At 37.9% G+C, this 12746-nt stretch overlaps 1 protein-coding gene across 2 annotated transcripts in view; it reads left to right on the plus strand.

Moving 5' to 3' along the window:
* The window catches only part of MBP (myelin basic protein), an 87653-nt gene that overhangs the window by 18419 nt on the left and 56488 nt on the right, over nt 1-12746 (plus strand). For both annotated transcript variants that reach the window (XM_026843659.1, XM_026843660.1), the window contains exon 2: nt 10800-10890. In XM_026843659.1, coding sequence (XP_026699460.1) covers nt 10800-10890 — 91 coding nt within the window. The remainder of the gene's footprint in view (nt 1-10799; nt 10891-12746) is intronic.

Consider the following 12746-nt stretch of genomic DNA (forward strand, 5'->3'; position numbering starts at 1 on the left):
GTATCAGTGCCAACTACCTACTAGTTAACATTTGGTTTATACTTGAGAGACTTACAGTGGCCTGCTGAAAGGAAGGTCAGCCAGGTTTGTGCCCATAATTGCACATTAAGTGAACAAATCCCTGGGATGGTATCATGTCTTTCTGAAAAGTTAGTTGTTCCTGCCTTTTGATTCTCATATCAAAATTTAGCATCTAGCTGTTAGCTTCCTGGTAATTATCTTGCATGCGAATTAAAGTTGCTTAGAGTTAATGGGCAAAGTCTGTCTCTTGAAATTATATACTTTAAAATCTAAGGTCATTACTTAAGGTGCAACTACATTTTTGTGCATGCTCTTTTTCTCACATACTTTGTATTTTAGGAGAGAGGTTTGGATCCATGGTGTTGTGTGAGGCTGCTGGGGCCTGTTAGACTGTTGCCCCCTTCTCTGCTTTTCCACATGGGCACCCTTGATACCACTAGGGGACACCTGGAGCCTGTCAACCATGGTTATATGGCTCAAGGGCAGAGAGGCCAAGGATTTTCTCCTTGATCCTCCCAGTGGGAGTGTAGGGCTTGAGAAAAAGCTGATGGTTTCTGGAGGTCAACAGCTGATTGCACAGCTGATGTTGACAACAGGCTTTTTTTTTTTTTTTTTTTTTTTTTTTTTTTTTTTACAATCATGGAGACCCTCTTTGAGGATCAAGGACTGCTCAGAAGAGATTGAATCTACCTGACCAAGTCAGGCAAAAGCATCTTTGCCAACAGGCTGGCCAACCTGGTGAGGAGAGCTTTAAACTAGGAATAACAAGGGAGGGAGATGGTAACCCAGAGAGAAGTGAGGAAGTGGCAGACTGGGTTGGCAAATAAAGGGCACAGGCTGATGTGGACAAGAGAAACCTTGGAAACAACACAACAGGGCTGAAGGCAGAAGTTTTTTCCATGGACTATCAAGGACATGCCACTGAATAATCAGTTTTGCCTAGTGTCTAACATTCCCGCTGAGTCTCCATTAGACTCAAGTTTTGATAAAACTTAGTATCTAATGTTTGTGGCATTTTTTTTAATGTAGTTTTATAGTGAGGAACTATTTTTGACACATTAGTATCTTGATAAAGTAATCCTTGACAACATGATCAGCATCTTTCCTTATCTTCACATACTGATAGTTATGGTAACACTAAGCTAGAGCTTGTAAAAGCAAAGAGTCCATACTTTTGTGCCCATACTTTTGTGCATGGAGCTTTTCGTGACCTGTGGTGTTTACTGGATGCACTTAATTTTCAAATACAACAGAGAAATGAGACTGACTTCAGGAAGTCATGTCTCTGTTTGTGATAACTACCCTTTCCTGATCACTGTTCTGTGCTTATGAGTTAAGCTTCAGAGATCTACAAAACCACACACTGTTGAAAGGTTTTTTTGTTTGTTTACTTCGTATTTTTAATTTACTTAAGTGGGGGTGTTAAAAGGTGTCATACCAGTTTTTACAATTATGCAGTCAATTTTGGGTCTTTGTTAGTTATTTTAGCTAAAAAAAAATCTTACTTCCATGCAAACTGTATTTTAAAATTCGTATCTGAAAAGAAATCTTTATTTGCATTTTGTAAAGGGCAATCATGTTGATTATTTTGTAAATATTATCCCTGTAAGTCTTGACATTTGAAAATATTTTCTTTTAAGTGGTGTTTGTGCATTTATTTACAGTATGCAGAGGATCTGTGTTCATTCCAGGAGCACAGAGTAAAACTCAGGTTTTTTTCAAGATCATGCATTTAATATTGGTCTATTTAAATCAGACAGGGAAGTGGAAAAGCTCCTGTCATTCAGTTATAACATCCATAATTTTCTGTCTTGGGTGGATAGACGAGAATATTCATATGAAGGCCTCATGCTCTGTGACCAGTGGCAAGTTCATGGCAGATGCCCTCTTAACCAAATGTTACATAGCAAACCTTTTTTTTTTTCTCCCATTAAAACTGGTGGGTGTGTGTGTGTTTCTGTGTGTGTGACAAGGCTGGGGCCATGGAGGGAGTGTAAGCCCATGAGGAGCTGAAACATCTGGGTTGAAATACTATCCCCAAAAAAGCCCAAACCCTTTTTATACAAAATCTAAGAAACATTTGATAATTATCTCTTATCACAGTACAGAAACAAATGCGTTGGTCAGTATTGTGGTCAAAATTTCTTTTAAACCTACAGGTCTTGCAAGTAAATATAATACATTTTAATATCAGGCAAATTGTGTGTAAAATTTTTTTTTGGCTTTGGCTTAGAAATACACTTCACAAAGATAGAGACTGCCAAGTGACCTAAAGGAGCGAAAATGATCTTCCTTCCAAATCAGTATGTTGGAAAAATTCCCTTCTAAAATTAACTGCTTGGTGTTAAATTTATTTCTTCTTTTAATTCTTGGCAAATAAATGTAAATTTTGCCTTTTAAAAATATCTTGGTTGTTTTTAGGGAGTTGAAGGGATGTAATTTTGAATATAAAGTGCTTTTACATAGCAGCTTGTGAGTTTTCTTTCCTCATGAGCTAAAAGCTTGGAAGTAAAAATTAAATTCAACAAGTCAAAAGTCTGTTGTTGGTGTGCAGTGGGAATTGTTTCAGGGTGTGTGTCCTACTCATTAATTTCAAAGGGAATTTGGTTTAGTCTAATGTATCATTGTGAGTAGAACAGTGAGAAAGTCCTTTCAAGTTGTCTACCCATTTTGGCCTTTTTTTATGGTCCCATCTTAACACAGAGCAAGCACTAAAAAGATACTTTCATTATTCAGTAATGCCAGTCCTCAACTGCTTATAGAAATGGCCCAGATGTATATGATGGCGTATTTATTTTGCACACTGAAGGGCTGGTTCTTGCATGTAATGGAACTAAGTATAAAATACCAGAAGTGAAATTCTGGTCTCCCTGCAGTCTGGTTTGCTGCTGAGGAACGAGGCAGAGCTAGACTGTTGTGTTGGGTGCTGAGTTCCTTCTTCGAGGGTTTATCTGGCACAGTTGTGTTCCAGCTTTTTGTAGCCCACATAGTCACATGCATTCCACTTCGCTTCTGCAGGCTTGTGGAGTCAACCACTTATATTGACTAGGGAAACCTTATCTGGTTTTCCCATAATAAAGGTAATGCTGGCTGCAGATTCAGGATGTCAACTGCGTTGGGTTTTTGTCAGAAATACCTGTCTACTGTCAACTGGAGTACTGCAAAAGCCGGAAGGTTTTCACAGCTCGGGACCCAGAAAAGATGTTTTGTTGCTGCTAAGCTGGTAGACTGGTTTAGTTTTGATAGTCTTGTATCACTTAGGCATGACAGTTTTACAGTGAATATTTCTGAGATTCTCTGTAAGAACTTTAACTTTATAATATATTTCACTCAAAATATCTTTTACGTAATGGAAGGGAAAAAAAATATTTAACTGATTTTTTTTTTTTTTAAATTTTTTTTTTTTTTTTTTTTTTTTTTTTACATTTTATTTTTTTTTCCTCATTTAAGACCCTCTGAGTATCTTCTTGTTTCTGGGCCACTGCAGGCATCCCTTTGTGTGATGAAACAGATTTAGGCATTGTTTCAGGCATGATTATTTTAAATTTATTTGTATTTTTAAGCCTCCATAAGCAGCAGACTAATGCAACATTATACAGCCAGTTGGTGGGAATCTGGGAAAGGGCTTTAGTCTCCTCTGAGTATCATGACATCAAGTAACTTCTGTACTGAATCACGATTTGGAATGGTCAAGTCTCCCAAAAGTACTCCAGCTATTTGAAGAGCTCTCTCAATGCCTTTGCTTCCTTTGCTGTTCAGTGCTGCTTTATGAAATTACGCACATGCGTAGAGCCCAGCACCCTCGAGAAACCCTCTCAGTGTTGCTTTGAGGCGTTTGTAGTGCTGCAGAGTGCTGTGCTGTATTGTTGCGTTATGCTCCTCATAGAGATCTGCCATCTTTCTTACCTCTCTTCTCTCTTCCTGTGGTTAAAAAGAACAAATCAACAGGTTTACTGCCACAGACAGTCCTGTCTAGTCCCCTAAGGAGGATTCAAGGCTGACGATCTCTAATAATCCAGGCAGTGGCAAACATTTTGTTTTTTACTCATTACAAACTGACAAACCCCCAATATGAGAAGTTCAATGGTTAAAAGGCAATTTCTGCCTGAAAAAAAAAAAAAAGCCCCAAGTGTTTGTAAGCCTCTCTCTCTGACTAGTGGATTGTTATTTTGCACTTTTTAAAATGGTAATAGTTTGGGGGGTTTTCTGTCTTGACTGTTGTGCATCATTCTGTAATAGTTTGTAGTTTTTGTATCTCTGTTGTGCTTTTAGTATAGATTGAGTGTTCAAATGCGTAGATGGCCTTTTTTATCTTTTTCTGGTGTGTCAGATATCTGTGAACTCTTTTCAGATTTTGTCAATATGCTAGAATATAGAAGTGGTTTCATTAGCAGAAGGAAACAGGATTGCTTTCGTACACTTCCTTTTATTATTATCCTTCAGAAGGACCTCAGGTGGTGGCATTTGAAAATTACTAGTCTGCTAGGGTTAGACACTGCCATTATTCAATGTATTTATAAAGCCCTTAAGGAGATACACTGAGAGTTGAGACTGTGTCATCAACACTGTGTTTATGACTTAAACCACATCCTTTTCTTGGGGGAAAAAAAAAAAAATTTGTACTTGTTCAGCATGTGGCTAAAAGGAAAGTAAATTAGCAAACACTGTCTGGATGGGATAAAGGTGAAGAGTGGACTGTGAAGCTATCAGTAATCAGTATTGACAGCTGTCACTCTTCAGAGTGTTCTGGAAATCTGCTTAAACACCTTTTGTAAAAGAAATTTGCTATTGTGCTTGATATCCAAGGTACCTACTTTTGGTTTTGTTCATCAAGTGTTCTTATGCTTCCTCTTTTGATTCATGAGGTCAGGAGCTGCATCCATCAATGTGCTGCCAGATGCTGTTTGCAGTGACACTCTAGAAAAATGGCCTGGGTTCAAAGCAGGCTGCATATGTGCTTTAATAACATTAGTTCCAGGTAAAGTGTTCTGGAGGCTGTCAAAACTCAGCGTGTTTCCAAGTGCGGTTTTAGATCCCTAATTGATCTTCACAATTTTGTATTGTGTGTGCCACTGCGCTGCTTGTACAGCTGATGTGGTGGTGGTTGCTCTGCTCTGCAGGACCAGGGAGGAATTGATAGAGGAAATAGCAAATCATAGCTCTGTCTGTACTTGTCTGAATTTTATGTGATTCATGTTCAGGTTTCCTGTGTACGGTTTCAGGATTAATGTGCACGGAGTGAAAGACACATGACAGGATTATTGCTTTAAATTGAAAATACTGACCCGGAGCATATTTTTGTCTCTTGTCTTAACTTGTTTTGCAAATTCCTTGATGTTTTATGAGAATTCCTGATTCTGGCAGTGTGTTAGAGTACCTACAGAGTAACAGGTCACTCACATAGCTTTTCCTCTCCCTCTGCCCCTGTGTATGTGGTACATGAGTTCGGGTTTGTTGGGTATTTTCAGTTCACAGTATTCATGGGAAAACCTTGATTCTTGCATGGGGTTGCCTGTCCTTCTTTTTAGTTTGTTTTGTTTCCAAAATGAACTTATTTAGGTCCTTGTTCCCAAATGCACTTAGGCTCTCTTCAGTGGTATGGACACAGTAATGTAATCACTTGCTTTCTGCCTACTGCATGTGTGAACGTCTCTCCTCAGCACTGGGGAAATACCTTACACACTAGTAAAAGCTGACTAGTAGCATACTGTGGATCCATTATTTGTCTCTGTTTATTACATTCTGAGCTGAAGAGATTTTAGTTCAGTTATGAAATATGAAAACCCCAGTGTGGTCAGGAACCTTTTCTCAAAATGAAACAGAATTGCTCTAAAGGCAAAATGTCCTGTCTATTAACCTCATCTGTAAGACTTTCTCCACAAACAGTAGTTTTTAAATGCCTTTCATAAAGGGAGGGAAGCACATAGCAAATTAGTTTGGAACTGATAATGAGGAATGTAGCAAGTTTTTGAGTTGGAATTCAGTGTTTTATACTGCAACCCCTCAGTATCTTAAGGTTTTAAAATAGACTGAACGCATTTCTTCAGATCAGGATAATGTGTTTGAGGCATCTCAAACCTTTTTCAAAGGGCCTATGTCTGCCTTGGGGGTTAGTGAGGGGATCCTTTTGTTTGAAATGTCTTTTGAAATTCTTCATCCGTGACCTTAGCAGCAGTAGCACTATACTGTTGAAGCTGAGAGGAACAGAAAACTGTCCTTGGAAAACTCTAGCCCTCTCTCTTTCCATCACTGTCATTTTTCATTATCTTAAATAGGATTTTGACATATGCACAAGAATGATTACTCTATATAGAAGTTATTGCATAGTTTGAGTATTACGTTTTAGAAACTGCATGTAAAGAATCTTTAGAGATGAAAATAAAACTGAAAATATGAGGTATACCGGAAGACTGGAGATAATGGTTGTGACTAGCTTGCTGTTTAAAAGAGTTGTTTTATTTATCTGAAAATTAATGGGAGAATCTGAATCCTTTTCATGACTGGTGGGGACAGAAGAAGAAATTGATGTGGGAGTTCCTGGAACATTTTCAAGAGCTTGAAGCTGTGTAGAGATAACATGAGCCCAGCTTCAGTCTGGTGTAAGCCTATTCTGAATGATGGCAGTACTCTTGCTCGGGGAGTCCTAATTAGCCAGTATGGCATTGTTAAAATTCACCATTCATGTTCTGTGCAAGAAGCCTGGCGCTTGCTAATACGTGTATGAGTTTCAGTATTAATGCAAAGGGGGTTGGAAAATCTCCACAGTTAAGAAGAATTGATGGGTGAGTTCAGGAAGATGTTGGAACATGCTTGTTAGTGCAAGTCCAAGAGATCTCTGCCCACCAGAAGAGGGCCAACTGCCATTCCATGAATTCTTAGTGTTAATAAGGATTGTCCAGAGCATCTTGTCTATTTGATTGTGTTAAGCTGTGAGTGTAAAATTCCTCACAGTTGATGGGAGCTAAAAACTTTGAGACTAATGGAGGTCTCTGAGAATAAAATAACAGGGAACATTTTCCAGCTTGAGTGGAAGGATTGGTGTTATTACTTAATCTGAGGATGCAGAATACAAAAGTGGCAAAGAAAATGGTCACTGTTAAGAATGACTTGCATCCTTTTCTGCCGATTGCAGCAGTATTTGGTATTTGGAGAAACGTTCATTCATTTGACAGACATCAATAAACGGCTCTCAATCATGTTACTGTCCTGTTTTTGAAGGAGCACATATACATAATTTAAAGACTTTTCTTATTTTGTTTTCCCTGGAACTCTGTTGGAAGATCATTTAGCTCTGAGAAGAGGCAATGTATATAGTGTCCCGAAGGTATTCTATAACCTGAATATCATACAGACATTTTGTGAATATTAAATGAAAAGGTAGTTTTGTCTGATAGAATTTAGGTGAATATCACTGCAGAAGTGGAAGATCAAGAACATTTTGCAGAATTCTTCAGCAGAGTCGAGAGTTGTATGGTCTGCTGCTATGGATACTGTTTAGATTATCAATATTGTTATTGCCTGCAACAATTTACCCTTTTTCTATTATTCTGCAATGGAGGCTTATTGCCAGTCAAATCTGATTTTATCCACTAGAAACTCTTGTCTGTCTTTTGAGGTGGCATCTGTTGTTTATTTTAATTTTGGAAATGTAGCATAGAGGAGGAATCAAGTGTGCTACCATGCCCCCAGTTCTGCTAGGTGTTGTGGTCTTAAGTGCAGGGAGGGTGATGTGCTGTGGACAGGAGTGAATAAATGAATCAATGAATGAGAATGAGAGAAGGAACTGGAAAAATGGCTATGCTGCCAGAGTAGCAGTTCATGCACTCACGGTCTGTGTTGTCTTGCCACAGTTAGAACTTTTGATGTTAGCGTGGCACTTTTCTGTCAGTAAAAGAAATTTCAGTCTGTTTTCATTTGTGTCATTGGGATGGAGCTCAACAAGCTAGCAAAGCACATAATAAGAAAACATAGTGAATTGTAAAAGGCAGGAATGAGAGCACAGACAATATGAATCTCTGCTTCACATTGGATTTCTTTGATTCTCTTTTAGACATAACACTTCGTGAATAATTGTTTAGTCTGTCATTTGTAAAATGAAGCAATTAAGTACCAGTTTTATCATTAAAAGAAAAGAAACAGGCCCTTCCTAACTAGTATGCAAAAATGACAAGGTAGTTAAAAAGTTTTTGTAAATTTAGGTCTCTATAATATTTATTTCATGCTAAAATCAGGTGTAGCCTATAGTCCTTGGGAACTTGGATACTGTAAAATAAACCTATTTTGCCGATCACTTCTGAAATTGCATTGAGTGCTCAGCCTGAAGTAAAAGCTAGATAGAGTTACATTTACTATGTTATGTACAAAGGGCCTTTATTTTATAACTAACCACAAGTACTTTGTAACTGGAGGTAAAAAGTCCCTCCTGGCACAGCTCAGGCAGTGTAAGGGAATATGTTTCACTTTTCCTGTTAATTGATTGGAAGGATAGAGACAGTTAAGAATTTTTAGGACACTGGAGGAAAAAAAAAAAAAAAAGCAACTGGCTAAATCTTGTCTTAGAAAATGCTGGTTTACACTATAACTTGTTTTGGAGCATCTGGATCATCAGTTATTCTTTTGCAGTTATTTTTCTTGTATTGTTTTTGGTAATAGGAATATTAGGTACGCCAGTAATAATGTGTTGTGTAAATTTTTTAGTGCAAATACTAAAGCAAACAAAACCTTTTTAAAGTCTGTGTTTTGTATAAGAAGCCGTGCCAAGTGGATGTACATCCAGCCATGCACTGTCATGCTTTAGGCTGATATATCACACAACTTTCCTACCAACATCTTGGAGCTGACATCTGTCAACAACAACATTGTGGCTTATCCAGGGAGCAGACAGCACAGATGCTCTGTAGTTCCTTCCAGTGACATAACTTGAACCAAAATATCTCAAGGCTCAGTCTTTCTAATTTCCCTAAGACTGCCAAAACCATGTTTTTAAAGTAAGGGATGTGAACATCTCCCTAGTAAGAATATGGAGTGACAACCCATTTCATCAATACCACTGAGTATCTGTTGAATAGTATTTTGTTGCTGCTGCTCTTGATGCAGCAGGTTACAGACTTTCAGCTGTTTCCCAAGAGGAGCAAGGGCATGAGGAAGAGCTGTCCCTCTCTTCCTGCACCACCAGCTTTACCACAGAGTAAATATGGTGGAATACATTTGGAAATGGAGCTAACAAGCAGTATCTTTACGGTAGCTCTGATCAGGAGGTCAGTTGTCCCCTTCATCTGGGAAAGCCCTGAACTTAGTTTGATCATTGAATTATATGAATTTTGTCTCATCCATAATGGCACAATTTTTAGTGGCTTTTTGCTTTGGCATTGGCTCACTCTGCTGTAGCAGATGTCCTCTTCAACTTTTTTCAGAGTTGAAGGCGGTTATCTCAAGGGAATGCAGAATCCTTTCTCTTTTGCAGGTGTTTCTCCTCTGAAGCACAGTTTTTCCTTTCTTTTCTGTTCTGTTTTCTCTAATTCTTATCTGCTGCTGTGTGACAGCAGTAGGATTCCTAGGTCTTTCTTTAATTTTTCATGACAAAGCTTGCTGTCTTGCTTCAAAGTCTCTTGAGTTTATGTACCGTGAGTTTGTACTCCTGTATTCTACAGGGAGGTTGACAAACTTAATCTATCTGTCATTTTATATCTTCTGTATGGTTAATAAGGGGAAATAAAAGACCACTTACAGTGTGGAAGTGTTCTATGTTTCTGAGGGTAGAAACAGTAATTTTCACAGATTGTATAGCAGCATTTTCAAAATGTAAGTCAAAGTTTATAAATTGTACAAAGGTACCTCCTCTAAAACATTACACAGTCTTCTGAATGAGCATATACTTGAATGGAGGAATATCTGTCCTTTAAAAACCCCTGGCATACTATATTTTTTTTTCTTCCTTCCTCAATTATTAGTCAACTCTTTCTGGTAATATTTAATATTGAATCAGTCACTTCATATCTATAGCTGACTGCATATGCAGCTTACTGTCTGCATTGCTGCAAGTTTGCATGTACATTTCTCTTGAGTACCGAAGTAAAACATCTTGAAAACCATGAGTTAATTTCCTTTAGTAGCAATATAAATATTTAAAACTCAGTGTTTCACAGGCTGTTTTCTTCAGTCGATTTTAGCTAGGGAATTAAATGCTTTGACTTCTGGCAATTTAAGTGCTGAAGCTGTTGACTTATCTCTGGGCCCAGTCTAAGAGCAGATAGCTAATGGAAAGATTTGATTGAGAAATAGAGAAGTACTTGTGCTTTAAGCAGTTAAGTACATCAGTTGGTTAAAGACTTGAAGAGGGCTGTTCCTAAGCTCTCTGTAACTCACCTTTGCTCTGTAAAGAGAAATATTTGTGCACTATCTTCTGATCTCTTGGTTCACTGTCAACAATGAAAGATGTCAACAGAAAGGAAAGAAATATGAGGAGGAAAGGTGGAAACTTACAAGTCTGTCATGATTTTTAAGATCTCTCTCTTACTTAGATGTCTTCTCCAGCTCTCAATTTTATGTACTCTAGTCAGATTAAAACAGACTATAAAAACCACCCTGTGTTTTCTGAGAGTATTTTCCCTCAGTATTTTGCAAAATCACATATACATAGTAAAGATACCAAACCCCACTATGTTATTGATTCCATATTCATTAAGAATGTAATGTCTGCATAATCATGAAGTTTGAAGAGTCTTTCTGGTTGATAACTATAGAAAAAGACCTAATCTGAAAAAATATTTATTTTACAGAATGCTGAAACCAAGGTGGAGGAAGCATCTAAAGAGAGTCCAAAAGCAGCCAGACTAACACAGCAGTCTTCAGAGGATAATGAAGTATTTGGTGAGTTATTCAGACAACTGGAAAATATTATTTGACCTGTTAGTTCAGAAAACAGAATTCCCACAGTCCTTGTGATCTGCTTAATGATGGTCTATAGCATTTGAGTGTGCGTCATACAGTTCCACAAAACCTGGAAAGGTGGAGGAAAGAACTAAGAAGAAAACAAAAAGGGATCAAAAGTCTAAGATAAATCATCTCTGAAGAAAGATTTGCAGTTGATTATCACAGAGAAGAAAGATTGAATCCAAGCAACAAAATTAAAGATGCATGCAGTAAGAGGGGAAAGTAAATTTTCTCTGTCCATGATGGATATGACAAGCAGTGGATTCTTTAAGTTGCAGAAAGAAAGATTTGATTAAATGTTGGGAAGAGGAATCCTAAAATGAACACTAAAGCATTGCGATGCATCATTTGGAAAGTGTGGAGGTTCATCATTGCGGGCCTTTAGATGAGTAGTTGTCTAAACTGATGCAATGTAATTCATCTTGTGGCAGAAGGATAGACCAGATGACTTTTGGGGATACTCGGAGGCCTAGATTTTGGGTGATCTCTTCTTGATAGTTTGTGAATCCCCCCTGCTCCCCCTATAAGTTTTGCTGGTAGCTTTATTATTTGAACAGAAAGCTGTATTTAGCCTTTTCTTCTGCGTTAAGATTTGGAAAAGAGCCAGGGAAACTTTATTGTTCTAACTTTATGTTCATTTTATGCTAGTAGAACTGAAATAAACAAGCAGTAATCTAACATTAATGCAGGAGAAGTGAGGGCGAGGCTGACAGTTTTATCAGTTGGTGTAGTATTTACATCCATTATGTTCTGCAATGGAAACGCAAGATCTGCAGGAATCACATGGGTTTTATTCAGGCTGACTAGCTTGAAAACTTTTGGGTGAGTCAAATATTTTTAAATACAGTGAGGCATTTTTTTCTTTCAAGGTACAAAAAGAATGGAGCACGAATAATTAAATCTTTCTTACTGTATATGGAAACAATGCTTGTGACCATTTAAACTGGTTTAGTTTAAAATCAGCTTTCCTCAGTGAGATAATGTAGTGTGACTGGCACGTGAGTATGAATTCCTGGTATGAATGTTTCCAACACTGATCATATGATGCCAGTGTCTGAGGAATCCACAAGTGGACTTAACTATGTTTCAACTTTATTAATTCAGTGGTGAGGTTATTACCTCATTTCCTCTACATCTGCTCCACCAGTTATTTGCAGTAGATCCAGCATTACTGGTTATAGACGCCCATGGCACTGTGTAATGTGCGTCTCAGACTGTGCCCTTTCTCAATTCCGATCTCTGGTTATCTCTGTGTGAGAACAATGGAGACATCAAAGTGAGGAGACCTCCACCTGCTTCTTCCTACCAGCAAAATCTCAGGCTTTTAAACCTTCTTTCTGTTCTGATCACTAGCCTCATGTACCGGTGAACTAAACCAGTAGTTACACGAGCCTGTGGTCCATATAGGGACTGCAAACTTAGAAATGGTAATTAAACACCATGAAGTTCACTGTTGGTAGGCTTAAACTCACCATCCAGTAATCCGTGCCCTCACTACAAATTCATTTACTAATTTAAGAAGGTAGATGAGCACTTTACTACATGTTCTTTAAAGCTAATGATTTACTAACAAATTGCTAAATAGTTCCATGTTCCAAATCTGTGAACTGAACTGCTTTTCTAAAATAAGCCAATGATCAACCTTTGGTAACTTGGCACTACAAGGAAGAAAATTTCTGTCTGACTCCAAAACTCAGACTATAGCATCTTATATGAACCCTTTTACCATTTTACAAATGAAAGTCTGGTTTCTTTGTTGTTGTTAAGATGGGAACAAATTGGGAGGGGGGGGG

This window comes from Athene cunicularia (genome assembly GCF_003259725.1).
Source record: "Athene cunicularia isolate RWA chromosome 2 unlocalized genomic scaffold, athCun1 chr2_part1, whole genome shotgun sequence".
NCBI lineage: Eukaryota > Metazoa > Chordata > Aves > Strigiformes > Strigidae > Athene > Athene cunicularia.